This window comes from Syzygium oleosum, unplaced genomic scaffold (genome assembly GCF_021117445.2).
Source record: "Syzygium oleosum isolate NSW1041296 unplaced genomic scaffold, Sole_v2.1 Sole_v2.03, whole genome shotgun sequence".
Classification (NCBI taxonomy): Eukaryota; Viridiplantae; Streptophyta; class Magnoliopsida; order Myrtales; family Myrtaceae; genus Syzygium; species Syzygium oleosum.
The window spans coordinates 10,456,718-10,473,504 of NW_026607487.1; the positions used below are offsets into that span (position 1 = coordinate 10,456,718).

The following is a 16,787-nucleotide window of genomic DNA, read 5'->3' on the forward strand; positions in this document are numbered from 1 at the left end:
ATGCCGTCGACTCAGATCTCAGTCAATGGACGAAGACAGTTCCCCCATTGTCGACCTAATTCTATTGGCTTCTCATAATCAATGTTGGTGTTTGACTGCCGATTCTTTACATAGTCTATATCAAATCACTTGTGTTGGTCAATATATTGTTTACCCCTTCCTTAATGATTCCCATCATGTTCTATTAATTAGTCAATATTCATAATCGGACTTACCTTTATTTAGTTGATGACTATGCTTTATCACTATAATCCGACTTGAGATATTCCTCCTTGTCTCAATGGTCTTAACACTTTCTCATTAAAATTGACCCGAGTTAATGTCATATTCAAAGCCACAATTGATGTATGGTGAATGGCATCAATTCTTATTATCTTTAACTCTTTGACATCAAAGTTGACCCATTTTTTAGGGGGTCAACTGGTAGGGTTGTTAATGATTTAGTTTGGTTCGGATTTTTAAAAAATTCGAACCAAATTGAACCGTTTGGATGTGTGCTTGCTTCGAACCGCAAGGCGACACGAACCGGATATGATCTGAACTGAAAACGCAGTTCAGTTCGGTTTTCTTCTTCTCTTCGCACCCTACCCTTCCCGACCCAGCCCGGCCACATGGCCACATCGTCGCCGAGCTCGCCGTCACCCCCCGCCGCAGCCGCGAGCTTCCCCGAGTACAAGGAGGCGGCGGTGGCCCAGAAGTCCAATGCGGCTTGCCAACGCTGCTGCCACCGCTCCTCTTCTTCTTCTTCTTCTTCTTCTTCTTCTTCTTCATCGCAGCTCTGGCTCTCCTGCACTTCCTCTTCCCTCACTCGCTCAACCACTCGTTGAACCTCCCGACCAACCCAACCATCCATCTTCTTCTTCAAGTTAAAGGGTTTGAGGAGAGAAATTGTAGAGACATGGGGGGAAGAAAAAGGAGGGATCATGTGAAGCGATGGGGGCGAAACCAAGAAAGCTGCTGCAGCATAAGAGAGCGAAAAAAGCAAAGCTTTTTGCAGGTTTAGAGAGAGAGAGAGAGAGTGCAGAGTCCCACCCAGCCGAGCACAGGAGGTGTAGAGAGAGAAACAGTGCCTTTTGCTCTTTCTCTCTCCTTGGATGCTGAATGTTCGCAGAGGGAGAGGGAGATGGTCTGTGGCATCGCTATCAGAACGAGGTGCAGAGAGAGAGAGAGATAGAAAAGTGAGTCAGAGGAGAGTTGCGAAGAAGGAAGAGAGAGAAAAGGGCGAGAGTTGCGGTTCAGAAGAGTGAGGAGAGAGAGTCTACGTGAAGGGAAGAAAAAACAAAAGGAAATCGAAATCCGATCCAATCCGAACCGATTCGAACCAAACCAAATTATCAACTAACCGAATTTTCTTACACATTATCCGAACCGAAATTCAAACCTATCAGAAAATGCACGAATTTTCAATTTGAATTCAGTTCGATTTTAGTTTTCGGTTGGGTTTTGACACATTTACCAAAAAGCTTAGAGTTTGAGTTTTTACTCAAGACGAACATTGCACGGGTATACCACCCGCCTGGGTGGCGCTGCTGGAACGCGCACTCTTCCTCTCGCAAAAGGTTGAGTGTTCGAATCCCGGGTGCCGCATGGTGACTTAACTGGTGCACGTGTGTGGTGGCTAGCACGTGTCGCCCCCAGGGTTTACCTCCGGGCTGTCGGCCGTGCGGGGGTTCCCTGGGTTATCAAAAAAAAAAAAAAAAAAAAAAACATTGCACGGGTATGCAAACAATTTTCCTTTAAAGTATAGCGCAAAATAGTCGGGTAATATTTTCGATTTATTCTTGTAATGTCTTCTCTCCATTGTTACATCAAAGGGAAGAAATCGAAAAAAAAAAAGAAAAAGAATTAGTTGTGCGGCACAATGAGATTTGATTTCATTGATTTCAATCGCATCATCCAACAAGAGAAGTTGATGCATGGAGGTTGTTGTAAAATTTTATTGCGTACATTCTATGTTTTCAGATGATCTTACAACATTTGAATTTAGACTGCAAAATCGATTTTTATATATCTAAATCGAAAGAAAAAAGTTGGCATATGACGTTTAGCTCAAGGGGGGGTGAACTCGTTACAATCGTGGCCATGAGTTTTTCACCACTACTCATGATCTTTTCCCAAACAGTACACTCGAAGGTTTCGATATATATATATATTTTTTTGGTTAAAGGTTTCGATACTTCGAGAGTCACAGTTAGGCATCTTTTTTTTATATATGCGGCTATTATAATGACAAATCAAATCATGGTACGGCTTTCCCAGCAGTTTCCTCAACATCGTTTTTTACTTTCAAATTTCCGTGGTTGATTGCACTATGATTGACACGTGGTGTATATTGTCATCATTGGCTTTTCGGCCTCGCCAACTGTAGGAAGTGGGCGATCGATTTTGCGCTCCACGGGGGATGGATGTTCCAATTCGCGTCTGTCCGTCGGATCAATTGTGGGCCGGGCCTGGTTCACGGGCCGAAAGGAGGCCTTGGGCTCCCCCGAGAATGCTGACTCGGGCGGTCGTTGACTTTGTTTTTATTTTTATTTATATTTTTTATTTTTTTTCCGTCTAACAACATATGATAAAAATATCGGTAAATTTGGGGAGTGGGCAGGTACTTGGTAGTTGGTTTGCTGAGCTGGATTCTGAGGGTGCGTTTGGTAACCATTTTGTTTTCGAAAATAATTTCTACTCAGAAATGATTTTTTTTATTCTGTTTCCCGAAACAATTTATAAGCATTTGAATATTTTTTGTAACAGCCCAAAATTTCCATTCCTGGAATAGAAAAATAACAGAAATGCGTTTGGTAACTGCACAAGATTTCTTTTTATTAGTAATATATTTTCAATAATATTTTTGAATTTTTTAATATTTCTTTTTTTTTCTTTTCTTTTTTTCTTCTTCTCCTTCTTGGCAGTGGTTGGGTTGCTGGCCATGGACGGTTGGCCCGCGACCAGCCACAAGCCAGGGCCGGCGAGGGCGTAGGGGCCCTGGCCGGTCAGGAAAGAAGAAGAACCGGCCACAATCAAGAAGGAAAGAAGAAAAAGGAAAAAAAAATTTCTCTTCTATTTCTGATTCTTGTTCCCTTTTTTGCTTCTTGATTCTGTTCCAAAATTGATTCTGGGAACAAATTTATACCCGGGAACAAAAAATTTACCAAATGGATTTCTGTTTTTTTTTTTTGTTTCCAGGAACAAAAGAGTATAATCAGTCACCATTTTGCAAGTTATCAAATACACCCTAAAGGGATTCGCTCGTCTAGGCTCATTTGACTTTCGGAAAATATGTAACCAAAGGAGATCATGAACATGTAACCGTCTTAATTCCCTAAAATATTCTCAATTTTAGGTATAGTCTCAAATCCGTCTCAAACTTTTTTTTATCTGAAAAAAAAAACGCAAATTTTAGGTACAGTCCCAAATCTGCCTCGAATTTTGTTTGTCTAAAATAAATCACCTACTTTCAATCTATTCTCAAATATATCCCGTGGTTTAGTCCCAATTTAATATGGAATTTTCACATCGATAACAAATCCACATCGGCAATGTAACATGGAAAAATTATCTAAAAAATGAAACCGTTGTAGGATATAAAAATTAGGGATAACTAACGACCATTTTTGGACAGAGGGCAATTGAGAGCATATTTGGAATTAGAGTAAAAATTGGTGATTTTTCTCTTAGACAAAAAAAAAGTTTGCCTGAAATTTGGGATTGGACATATAGTTGGATTTTTTTTAAACAAAATCAAGTTTTAGGCAAATTTGGGACTGGACCTGAACTTTGGAGATTTTTCTGAGACAAAAAAGTTCGGGACAAAATTAAGATTAGACCTAAAATTAGGAGTTTTTTTAGGGAATTAACCCAACATGTAACTAAAGGACTTGATTATTTTCTAACAAAAAAAAGGACTCAACCAACAAAAAAATTTCAAAAAATCAAAAGATTAAATTGAATCGATTTGGAAAATTTTGGAAAATATGTATGCATTTGTCCTAAACATTGAGCGATCTCCATGAGCAAGTCAAGTTATCTCAAGGGAATGACGATAAGAACTCTAGGAGATTGAAAAGTCACTTGCTTTCAGAACAGTACATGATATCAGAGCTGAAAGATCCCGAATTCAAATTTTTCCAGATATCATTTGTCTCCCCAAATTAAATAATAAATTACATATTCATTTAATAGCTTAAATTTGTAGCAATGTACCTAAATGAACATGAACCATCAAATTCGATGAGATTCGCATGAGATTCTATTGCAAATGCTATGTTTGAATATCTAAATTCAGCTTAATGAAAATTTCCACCGAATCCTCGCGCCAGATGGACCGTTCTAGAATTTGATAAGGATGTTTTAACTTCATAATTTTATATCCTCCTCCTCCTCCCGTTCTCTGTTTGAAAAAGCTCGTCGATGGTGCGCGAACTGGTACAGACAGCGAGCGAGCGAGCCAGCGAGCTGATCTGTCATAGCGAGCACAGAGAGAGAGAGAGGGGGAGGTAGTTGATCGGCGATAGCGAGCAGGAGAGCGATGGCGTTAGGGAGAGCGACGGCGTCTTCGAGGACACTGGCGAAATCCCTGCCCCTGCTCAGTCGCCTTCCGAAGCTCTCCGGCGCTCAGCCTCGTTCGGCCCGAGCCCTAGGCTTCGTCAGGGCCTTCTCCGCCCTCGTGTCGCCGCCGTCCAAGGCGGTGGTGTACGAGCAGCAAGGCTCCCCGGACGCCGTCACCAGGTCCGACAGCAGCTCAGCCGATCACCGATTGAGCGCGCGTGATTCCGATTGCGTGCGCTCGTGCATTGTGCTCTTGCCGTTACTGAGGAGCTTCGTTTTTCCTTTTGGTTTTTTTGATGTTTCTGTTGCAGAGTGGTCGAGGTTCCGCCGGTTTTGGTGAAGGAGAACGACGTGTGCGCCCGAATGCTCGCCGCGCCTATCAATCCTTCCGACATTAACAGCATCGAAGGTTAGCGTCCTGTCTTGACCTTCTAATTGACGGTTGACTGAACATATTACGGAGGAGTTCCATGTTTCGGAGACTTCTAGGCTACTGACGAATCTGTGATGGCTTCTGCGTCTTAAATTTGAATTTTGCGCTTCCGCTTCACCCTGAGAGAGCAACCTGAATTCGCGATAGAAACTAAAATGATTTGCGACTAGTGTCCTATCCATGCCTCATGTGCGATCGGTGCCTTCTTACTCCTTATTCACCCATAGACTCGATCTACGAGTGGATTATATGTCAGGTGAGGTGGACTTTCTTGAGTTTCTCTTTGGCTGCTGACACATTGGAAGAGAATTAAAGTCTAACGGCCAGTTTCCGAGGCGGCTGATGCATCTTTTGTGGCTTCACTGTTTGACTTTGACCATTGTTGCTCCAGTTTCTGAGGAATAGCGATATGTAGTTGCAAAGTTAGATCATAATTCTTCCATGTACTATTTATTACTTTGTATGAGGTTTATTGGGTAATTCATGCATAAACTTTGATTTAGGTGTGTATCCGGTGAGGCCACAAGTGCCTGCTGTCGGAGGACGCGAAGGAGTTGGCAAAGTACACTTAGTTGGCTCTGCAGTGAAGGATCTTTCTCCTGGCGATTGGGTCATTCCATCTCCACTCTCTTTTGGTAAAACATTCTTTCATTATTACCTAAGTCTTAAAATGATATCAGATTAATAGATCACCAGCCTTATCAGTCCTAAACAGTTTCTTATCCAGCCAAAGGATTATCTTCTATATTTGCTGCAGTATGTTTAACATTTTTCAACCTAGCAACAATTTAATTAGATGCAGAAGAGAAACGAGTGAAATATCAATAAAAAGAAAATTGAAACTATTATACCCATCTTAGTGTTTGTCATCTTAAATTAAAGATACTTTTGCATTCCATAAGTACTGACTTGTACTGTTATGCTGAACATCCGTGTCTAGCACGGTAGTAGCCCATTCTAAATTTGAGTGTGTTGAAAGGTGAAATAGTTTTTGTGCTTAGGGACATGGCAGACTTACATCGTGAAGGATCGGAGTGTGTGGCAAAAAATTGATAAGGATTCTCCTATTGAATATGCCTCAACAATTTCAATTAATCCTCCGACCGCTTTGAGAATGCTCGAAGACTTCACCTCTTTGGAACCAGGTATATAGACAGTATGGAGTCTCTTAGCTGTCCCTCAACTTTCACCATAAGCAAATTATTCTGAGTTATCCTAATCGGCTCTGATCATTAGGGGATTCTATTGTGCAAAATGGGGCTACAAGTATGGTGGGTCGGTGCGTCATCCAAATTGCGAAATCCCGCAGCATTCGTAGTATCAACATAATCAGGGACAGGTGCTCTTTTAAAAGCTTTCAGCAACCTTGACTCCATATAATTTTTGTCAAACTATTGTTGTTTAAAACTTTTGTGTAGACTTTGGATGTGGATAGCAGGGTATGTGTGGGTTTGCTTTTATTTCAGTGATCTGCCTTAACCATTGCTAGCAAGCATTTTTTTTCCTATTTCTGGAACGCATAGAGCTCTTGTCTACTCAGCATCTAAAGTAGCTTTTGATGGTTACACAGCCCAAATTATATCTGAAATTCAAGCTCTGTGATGACAAGTTGGAACTCTTTGGGGACTGATTTACTTGTGGCAACTCTGTCTTTTCCTGTTCTAATTATGAACGTTGCTGATGGACTAAAAATTATGAACAATTGCCAGATACACGAATATGTTGATTATGTTTGGTTGTGGCAATGGTATATCATTTTCCAAATTGAAAATGCGCCAAAATATTTAGCATTCTGGTATCTTAGGTTTGTTTTTTGGAAGGTGGTGTGATTGATTGAGAACTCTTGCATCGCATAACAGGGAGAAGTGGATCTTGAGCAAAGGCAGTTAATTGTAGTGATGAAGTGAAAAGATATGTTTCTACGTTGCTTATCAGAAGTGACTTGTTACTGTTGATGCTGCTTCTACTATTTTTGCAGTCATCATGTGTTTTAGATGTTGATTGCTTGTACAATTAGATCATCATTCTGCTGGGGCATTGGTCATTCATCTTTTTTGGTTCCTGGTGGAAACTCCCTTTTAGTATATCTAAGATATCTCTGCGCTTTGCAACTTCCTTTGGAGTGAAAATTTCCTCCGTTTTTTTGGTTCTGTGATGAGACACAAAAGAGGTCAGAAAACACTTTGTGGTGCTTGACACATTAATTTGATAAGGCTCTCATCAGCCAGCTCATTACTTTCTGCTATGACATCTGAGGACGAATTTGGTAGAATTCCTAATTTCTTTTCTGACTTAGCAGTTGGCACTGCTTATGAGTGACTAAATTTTGGTTTTACTGTGCCTTGATGACCGTCTTTTTCCTGTGACAGAGCTGGCTCTGATGAAGCAAAAGAGACATTGAAGAAACTTGGTGCCGACGAAGTGTTCACTGAGAGCCAATTAGAAGTAAAGAATGTCAAGAGTCTACTGGTATCATCCATCCATTAACCCATTCTACCATATCCTCATGCATTGACACACATCCATGTTTGGCCATTGGCACTTGAGTTTGTTATTTACATCTTATTGACTTGCTACTAGGGTGATCTAAAAGAACCTGCCCTTGGATTAAACTGTGTTGGTGGCAATGCTGCTTCCTTGGTGATGAAATTTTTGAGGTACAACAAGTGTTAAATTTGTGTGGAGTGCTTCCTTTATCTCTCTGAAGAGAGCTGATTTTGTTTTGTTCTCAGGCAGGGAGGAACCATGGTGACATATGGTGGGATGTCTAAGAAGCCAATTACAGTGTCAACTTCATCTTTTATCTTCAAGGTAAATTTAGAAGCAGCGAACTAAATTTTCTGCCTATGGTTATGAGGTTATTTTAGTCAAGCGTTACAATTTGACTTGTCTATTTTTCGGTCTCGGTCTCAGTCAACCCCCTATATTATTGTTTTTGGTATAAATTTGGCCCAAAATCTCAATTTCAATATTTGACGCAACCAAATTCGAAGTATATGGCCAACCATGAGAACCGGGGGGGAAATGTAATTACCTGTTAAGACAAATTATTTGTACTCCTTTTTGTAGTTCATTTGCCAGAGATGAAGCAAACTATGGATCGTTGAGAAAATCACGCGCATGTAATCGAGAGATTATTCACATGAATTTCTTAGGGCCAAAGAATCAATGTCACTTGATCCCTTAATCAAAAGTAGTAATTGTGGCATAGCTCAGGCATCTTTAAGCATGCAGTAGGTGCTGAACATTGATAGAGAAATTTGTACCCGTAGAAGGCATTTTAGTAAAAGATAAAGAGCAAAGAAGAAGGCATAGAAACAATGGTTCTTCTATTGTCTCCTTCTCGATTTCACTCTGATATCTCATGCGACAGTTCAATTGTACAGCCAGTACTGCCGACTTCTGGAGTTACTTCCTAAATCATGGTACACGGATGATGGTTGTTATGGTTTGCAGGATCTTTCGTTGAGGGGATTTTGGCTGCATAAATGGTTAAGTTCAAATGATATAACAGAGTGCAGAAGAATGATAGATCACTTGCTGGAACTAGTGCGTAATGGGAAGTTAAAATACGAGTATGTCCTTGGTCACCACTATTTATTCAAATGACTGTATTTCGGTCTCCATATCTGTTAAGTTATTTTCGATAGTATTTATCTTCAAGATAGTGTGTTTGGATTGTGGATGCGTATGAATTTCCTCAAAACTGCAGGACGGAGCTGGTTCCTTTTAGCGATTTCCACATTGCACTGGATAAATCACTCGGGAAACTCGGAAGCCATCCTAAGCAAGTCCTAAAGTTCTAAGGCTACTGAATACTAAGGGCGGTGAAAAGATGGAAAATTTCTGCGTCATATGCTTCAGACTATCAGTTTGTTCTGAAGTTCAGATGTGCTGGTTCAACCGTACACAATAACTATGTATCGTTTCCGTCATTATTGATTTCTCTTCTGATAAGTTACACATCTTTTCTGTTGAGGTCCCTTTTTGTTGCTGCTTATTTTCAGCAATTACCATTCTGAATTTGTGTTGCATCGTGTCTACTATGGCTGAATTTGGAGATCCAAACATCGGCCCCGTTTGGTGTTGGAAGGGTCCAGAAAGTTTTCAGATTTGGCAATTACGATTCTCGTAGTATACATGTAATAAGGAACATTGGGATATTTCCCAAAAATCAAGTATGAAATCGAGATCGCATGGGTTGAGGAAAGAGCAAGAACAACCATAAATGTTCGTTTAATTATACTTAACTCAGATGGGATACTGACCGCCTTCGGGGAAACATGATGAGCAAAACACATAGAAGACTAGCAACAAAAAGTTACCATTTAAGATAGGGAAAACACAGAACGGAAAGATTATGTCAGCTTCTAAAGAATTGATGATGTTCAGATACGACAGAAAGAAGAGTTCAATTGGGATGAGCGATGTCCAAATTCATTTTTAACCTTGGAAGTTTTAGAGAGAAGACAAATTCCCCACAGAAGTGGCCTTCAATTGGGCATATTTTGACAGACCCAAAAAAAATTTGACATATTTTGGGATTTTTTTTGGGAAAATTGTCTAATAAGTCTAAAACCTATTACATTTTTGTCAATTCGACCATAAATTTTTAAATTTTGCCGATTGAGTCCTAAATCTTCACATTTTGCCAATTGAGTCCATCCGGCCAATTTTGGCCAAAAATCACTGGCGTGAATGCCGGCCATCTTACGTGGCACGGCCGACGCTAACGTGGACACTTTTTTTTATAGTATTTTTCTAAATTATTTATTTATTCTTTATTCTTTTTTTCTTTTCTTATATTGTGGTTGGTGGCGGCCCATCGCCGGCTACTGGATGAGGGCAGCCAAGCCCTCACTGGCCGTGAACGAGGATCGTGGCCCTCGCCTGACCTCGCTTAGATTGCAGCAAGGCCATCACGACTGGACCTTGCCCAAATCCAACAAGGTCGAGCCTCGCCAGCTTTGGTCGGCGGATTTGTTGAGGGTGAGCCTCGCTTGATGTTGGCCCTCGCCAAATCCGGCGAGGTCGAGCCTCACTCGAAGCTGGCAAGGCCAACGAGGGTGACCTTGCCAGTAGTTGCCTTTGGCCAATTGTTGACCACCGCCAAGGCCCGGTAATCGGCAAAGGAAGAAGGAAAAAGAAAAAGACAGAAAAGAAAAGAAAAAATTCAAAATTCAAAATAAAATTCAAAATATTAAAAAATATACACATTAGCGCCAGTCGTGCCACGTAGGACGTCCGGCGTTCACGTCAGTGATTTTCGGCCAAAATTTACCGGATGATTCAATTGCCATAATTAAAAGGTTTATGATTGAATTGACAAAAATGTAATAAGCTTAAGACTTTAGATAATTTTCTCCTTTTTTTGCTACTGACATTTTACTGGACTGAAGAAGGAAAAGGATCAGTCATGTTTCATCCTACCAAATTAGAATGCACAGATCACCAAGAAGATAGCAAATCAAGGTTATATAAAGTATGGGAGGATTAACCACGCTGACACCTCAAAACACTTAAGGCCATCTCTGGATCATGGCCATGAAATCATGAAAAGAAACCCCAATCTAAGCAATCAAATTTCTAGGAGCGGGGTTCATTTTCTATCGTTTGGTCTCAATTTACGAATGAAGGGAGAAATGTCCAATTTGAGTTGCAAAATGAGGTTAAAACATGTCAGAAATGGAACGCGTGAAATATTTCTCCAATCCACGTGTACAAAGTGGATAACGGAAAAAAACTAGGGATAGAAACAGAATGAAGAACCGCATAAGATCCCCCGATTACTGTCCTCTAATAAATGATCATACAGTTCACACGAGCATTTCACAAGCACGTTACATACAGCTCCTCAAAATCTCGTGAGTCAAGCATTTCACGCAAAATCTGCAGCGATGACGATGAAGCCATTCCCATCTAACTTCAAACTACGACACAGCAGTTACCACAGGCCATTGTGATATTCTTATCCTCCGTGTGTTTTGAGTCAAAGACTCAATCGCGAGAACAAATGGAGTGACAGCAACTCAGCCGAGTTCGTAAATGGGACTTTATGCCCCCCCCGCCCAAGCCAACGTGATGCTCGTAGCTGACGTCTCCATAGAAAAAAACCTAACAAGTTTCACAGTGGCGAGAGAGAGAGAAATAATTTCGCCTAGTAGAGGAATGTGAGGGCTATGGAAGCAAGAGTCAGGCAAAACTCACGTGGGAAGGATGTGAAGATGATGAGCGGAGAGAGAGAGAGAGAGTGTTATGGCTTTGAAGGATTTGAAGACGATAAAGCTCAGACAAATGAGTGGGTTGGGTTCACGAATATTTTTTCTTTTCTAGGAATCTCAGTACCACCTCTACCTCAGCAATCCAATCCTGCATTTTTAGGAGAATACATTACCTAGGCACTTTGATTCTGCGATCATAAATCCATCCGAAGATGAGTTGCAATGGGATTCCATTTCGTGTTTTTTAACTCCAAGGTGAAAGAAGCAAGGCCTAAGTGATTGCACATTGTACTTACTACGGGACGAGTTGCAATGGGATTAACATTTCTTTTTTCGTTCTTTCCTATGCTTTTACTCGCCAATCCATGAGAATCCCCGTTCAACCTTTGCTGAGTCCCTCTTTCATTCAGCAATCAATAATTTGACGAATATTTTTCTAGAAATGATTGCTTATATCACTCGAAATAATTAGTCAATAAAAAGTATTTTTATTATCTACAACAATTCACGTCTAAATATTTTTCGTAAGCAGTGAAAATATTTTTAGTTCGTTCATTTTTTTAAACGACGTAAGCAATCATTTTTAGGAAAATATTTTTTAAATCATTCATTTTTTGCGAAACAAACGGAATCCTAATCAAAGATACATTCTCTTAAAAGAGCATTTCAATGCTCATGACCAGTATTACTTGTATACCAGCTCAATTTTTTTACTGATTGCGCAATATCCGGTCTAGTGCACTTCATGATGTACATGATGTTGCCGATCACTTAAGAGTACTCCTGCTGCTCGATACTGTTTCCAATATTCTTTCTTAAAGTTAAGTGTAGAAGAAAATGATTATTCACATCTTTAATGCCGAACTCTTTAAATCTCTCAATTACTTTTTCAATTGATTTTGATAACCTCAGTGTTATCTCAAAAAATCAATAAGTCATCAACATATAGACAAATAAGTATACATCCGACGGTTGTGGATTTATTGTATACACATTTATCACAATAATTGATTCTATATTCATTTGGGATCATCACACGGTCAAACTTCTCATGCCATTGTTTAAGAGCTTGTTTAAGTCCATATAATGATTTGATAAGTTTACACAGTTGTGTTCTTGTCCTTTGACCGTGAATCTTTCAAGTTGTTCCATAGAAATCTCCTCATTGAGATCACCATTCAAGAATGCAGTTTTCATATCCATTTGATATACCTGCAAATTGTATAGCGAAGCTATATAAATCAACATCCTAATGGATGTTATTCTTGTTACAGGTGAATAAGTATTAAAATAGTCAAGACCCTCTCTTTGTTTAAACCCTTTAGCAATAAGTCATGCTTTATACTTATCTATGGAACCATCAGCTTTGCGCTTTTTTTTAAAGATCCATTTACATCCAATTGGTTTATTTCCTAATGACAGATCAACCAATTTCCAAGTGTGATTATTTAGAATGGAATCAATCTCAATATCAATAGCTTCTTTCTAGTAAGGAGCATCTGAAGTTGACATTACCTCTTGAAACATTTGAGACTCACCTTCTAACATGTATGTCAGAAAGTCAAGTCCGAAAGATTTTTCAATCCGTGACCTATTACTCCTTCGAAGTTTGGCTTCTTTGGCCTCAACTTCCTCATTCTCAGATTCCAAATTTTTTATTTTTTTCTGAAAAAGTTCACCATGATTTCTTTTCGCCGGATATGTATCCTCAAAGAATTCAACATCCCTTGATTCTAGGATAGTATTGGCATGGATTTTCACATTTTCTAATTTGTGAACCAAAAATTTGTATGCGTTGCTATTTTGAGCATAACCGATGAATATGCAATCCATCGTTTTAGGTCCCAACCGAGTTTGTTTAGAGGAGGAATTGCCACCTTGTCTAAGCGCCCCTACACATTCAAAAAATTGTAGGATGGCAACCTTCCATTCCATAATTCATTCGGAGTTTTACCCGTCTTCTTGTGGGACATTTTATTTAAAATATAGTTTGCAGTTAAAACTGCCTCCCCCCACAAGTTCTAAGGTAAACCCGAACTTAAGAGCATGGAGTTAGCCATCTCCTTTCGAGTTCTATTTTTCCGTTCAACAACTCCATTTTGCTGCGGAGTATAAGGTGCAGTTGTTTGGGGAATTATCCCCAAACTAGCATACAACTCCTTTAAATTGGAAGAACTGTATTTGAATTATGCTAATCAAGCTTGCATACACTAAATTTGGATTATACCATCACATTATAATTTGAGTAGAATGCCTATTCCTAGCATAGGCTACATGAAGAAAGATGTTTGTTAGCATGTATAAATACTCAAATTCAATGAAAAATTGTTGGACTATTTGGTAGACCTATTAAACGGATGGGTTGGGTCGGGTTTGGGTCGGGTCATAAATGGTCCGATCCAAATTGACCCATTAACCCGTTTATGATCAATTTATTTGTAATATATATATCCCGACCCATACCCAACCCAACTCATACCCAACCCTTACCCGACCCGATCCATATTGTTAAAACACTTCTATATTTAAGTCAATATAGAAAAACTTGTTTCTTATGACTTTTTTTAAAAATTATACTACTAAAACATTTTCATACAATACAAAGCTAGTGAACAATTTTTATAATTTTTTTGTAAATTGAGGTTTTGTTTGTTTCGCGAAAAATGCAACATTTTTATAAAATATTTTTCATGAAGTTATTATCCAAGAAAATAAAAAAATTTCTAGTATTTGGTTGAAACCTAAAAATGAACTAGAAAATATTTTTCGACATTTGGTATATAAAATACGATTTGATTTTATTCATGTATTCATTTTAATAATTTTAATAATATAATAATTTTTTTTATTTTTTTAAAATCCAATTTTTAATTATTTTTATTTTTTCTTTTTCCTTTATTTTTGGCTGGTGGCCGACCACAGGCGAGAACGAGCTTGCCCGATTCCGACGAGCCGAGCCTCACCAGATCTGGCAAGGTCGAGCTCGCTTGAGGCCGACGAGCTCGAGTCTCGCCCGATTGGCAAGGCTCGAGCCTCACTGCGAGCCCGCCCGAGGCCTCGGCCTCGTCAGATCGGCGAGGCTTGAGCCTCGCCCTTGGTCGGTGAGGTCGTCCCTCCCATGTGGCCGGTGGCCGGTCGTCGGCCATCGTTGTGGCCAGCCACCGGCCGAAAATAATGAAAAGAGGAAAGAAAATAAAAGAAAAAAGAAAAAGAAAAAAGAGAAAAAAATAATTATATTTATAATTTCGATTTTTTTAAAAATATTTTATAAAAATGGGGAAAGTGTGTGTGGGCTTAATGGGTGAGTTGGAAATGGGTTCCTCACTCAATCTATTAAGATCCATTTATAATAGGCTTAAATAAGACCCATTTAATATGGGCTTTTCAAAATTGTAGTGACCCATATATGATCAATTTATTTTTCAAATAAGTCATATATGGGTTTAAGACCCATTTAACAGGTCTACTGTTTGGTAAGTGAATGATATTCCCAACCCTTTGCCCTATCGTCTTCATTCATTACATCTTACGCACATCCTCACAAAAAAGAAAGTGACGCGTTGACCAAAAACACACACCCACTACCCATACGGGGGAGGGGACGGAGAGCCATTACAACGAGGATGCCACCCTAATGTAAATTCTGGCTTCTTTGCAGGTCGCGGAACAGTTGGAGCAACAACATCATTCACTGGTTTGCTCGGTTCTTCTTGTGAAGGTATGTGCAAGCACCTACTTCGACTAGTATTATATCTCGCCGGATTCCATGTCAAATTATCTTGATCTCGTACTCGGATCGTATGATCTTCTCATTTCATCGCGATGAAAAAGTTACTGTCTTATGAAATTGACGCTTCGGAATATTTCTGTAAACTCACCGCTTGCATTGAACTACCTCCACGGAGTTTTCTTGATGGAGAACGGTAACTATCCACAAACTTATCCGGATTTCCGGTACTTTCCTCCTCCGTCGGCATGGATTGATCCGAATTCTGTACTGTCCGACGACGATAAAACTCCGACGTGGGTCATTGTCGGCGCAGTGATCGTTGTCATCATGCTCTGCGGTCTCCTTTTCTACTACATCCGGTGGCAAGAGAAGAAAATCCGGAAAAAAGCGGCCGCGGCATTTGCTCCGGTCGCAATACCACCTCCTCCACCTCCACGTAAGAAGAAAGAGAAGAAGGAAGAGAAGAAAGCTGACGATAAGCCAATGGGCATCCAGATTGGGTTACCAGGGTATTGTCGGAGATGCGGGCATAGAGGAGGACAATATTCTTCATCATATACTTGCCCACAGTGTCAGTGGAATAGTAACCATAATGAAGCGTGGCCAGACAACAGATAGATACAGAAATTACAAAAGTTTTTCTCATCTTGTTGTATGGCATGTGAATTTGGAAGGCTTGTGTGAGAAACTTGAATGACGCACGCTCACCCATCGTCTATTTTTACCGAACAATGCTGCAGATTTGATGCGATGAACAACTTTTGTGTAGGAGGTTTTATCGAATTTCTTCTCATAACACATGAGCACTTCTATGGTCATCAAGAGACAAATTCTCGAATCACAACGAAAATTATAATTATTTGCATTTTTTAGTAATTTCTATAAAAAAATGTCGTAAATCGACCAAATGATCCACACACGGGATAAAAGAACATTCCTGCTCTTGTCGAGAACCGTTTGACACATTCACTTTATTATTACCTCATATTTCTAAGAGATTCATCGGGACTAAGCCACCTAGCAATACTCACAAAATAGAATGGACTATTTTATTCGCTTTTCTGGGTGGGCCTTTGGTACTCCAATATGCACAGGTGGAATTATTATTAATCCCTATCCCAAATGAAGTGCTAGGGAAGGACAACTCTAGAAAGTGTCCCGTGAGTGAGTGGAAGTGCGGTCGTGATACAAAATCCTCAAAGTCTTTATGGTCGGTGGATGATATATTTTATTTTCTTATCTGACGGTGACGAGGGATTGAGTAAAAAAGAAACTTGCTCATCTCCACCTAGTGCTGGAAAATGACATCAATTGTTTCTCGTAGGATCCGGCTTAGTATAACCGTTCCTTAATTTGTAACGGTGTTGTTGTGGCCACGTGATAAATGCCTAATGAAACCCCACATTGCCTTCTAAGTAACTTCCAAAAATTTATATTTGAGCCAACAAACCTAATTTTCAGGCCAAAAAAAAAAAAAAAAAAAAACAAACAGTAAACCTTGTTTTGACTCATATCTTACTTGATCAATGATGTTAAGTTATGTTTCGAGTATGAACCATTTACGAAATCCGATTTGGTCAGATAAATATCCAAGTTTAATTGCACAATGAAATTCAAGAATTGGACTCACCGTTGTTGCAACAGGTTGGACCAATAAGAGGAAAGAAGTGCACAACAACTACAAGACAAAATAAAGGCCCGCAAGGGTTTCTCTAATATTCCCTTCACCTTTTTGAAGCCGCCGGTGTTTGGACTCCAAGAAGGCAGCCACACCATGAGCTCTCGATGTAGCCGTACGAACAGAGAACCCTCCGTTTCTGTGGCCATGCGAACGTGTTTTGGATACGGTGATTTGTGTTGT

At 39.7% G+C, this 16,787-nt stretch overlaps 2 protein-coding genes across 2 annotated transcripts; both read left to right on the forward strand.

The window, feature by feature from the left end:
* The first annotated feature begins 4,413 nt into the window (after positions 1-4,413).
* LOC115689835 (enoyl-[acyl-carrier-protein] reductase, mitochondrial) lies at positions 4,414-9,012 on the forward strand. Its single transcript, XM_030616000.2, has 10 exons — positions 4,414-4,722; positions 4,854-4,951; positions 5,479-5,610; positions 5,977-6,120; positions 6,212-6,314; positions 7,345-7,444; positions 7,556-7,632; positions 7,708-7,786; positions 8,432-8,550; positions 8,688-9,012. The coding sequence occupies exons 1-10, from the start codon at positions 4,523-4,525 to the stop codon at positions 8,779-8,781; spliced, it is 1,146 nt and encodes a 381-aa protein (XP_030471860.1). The 5' UTR covers positions 4,414-4,522; the 3' UTR covers positions 8,782-9,012.
* Positions 9,013-14,929: 5,917 nt separating this feature from the next.
* LOC130137653 (uncharacterized) lies at positions 14,930-15,647 on the forward strand. The gene has a single exon (XM_056309415.1). It carries the CDS (start codon positions 15,038-15,040, stop codon positions 15,542-15,544), a length of 507 nt encoding a protein of 168 aa, XP_056165390.1. The 5' UTR covers positions 14,930-15,037; the 3' UTR covers positions 15,545-15,647.
* Positions 15,648-16,787: the final 1,140 nt, after the last annotated feature.

What these genes read in the sequence shown, in the direction of transcription:
- LOC115689835 (XM_030616000.2), top strand. Translation starts at nt 4,523, where the DNA reads ATGGCGTTAGGGAGAGCGACGGCGTCTTCGAGGACACTGGCGAAATCC. An exon ending in AGAATGTCAAGAGTCTACTG is followed by an intron (nt 7,445 to 7,555) that starts GTATCATCCATC and finishes ACTTGCTACTAG; the next exon opens with GGTGATCTAAAAGAACCTGC. An exon ending in TTGGTGATGAAATTTTTGAG is followed by an intron (nt 7,633 to 7,707) that starts GTACAACAAGTG and finishes TTTTGTTCTCAG; the next exon opens with GCAGGGAGGAACCATGGTGA.
- LOC130137653 (XM_056309415.1), top strand. Translation starts at nt 15,038, where the DNA reads ATGAAATTGACGCTTCGGAATATTTCTGTAAACTCACCGCTTGCATTG.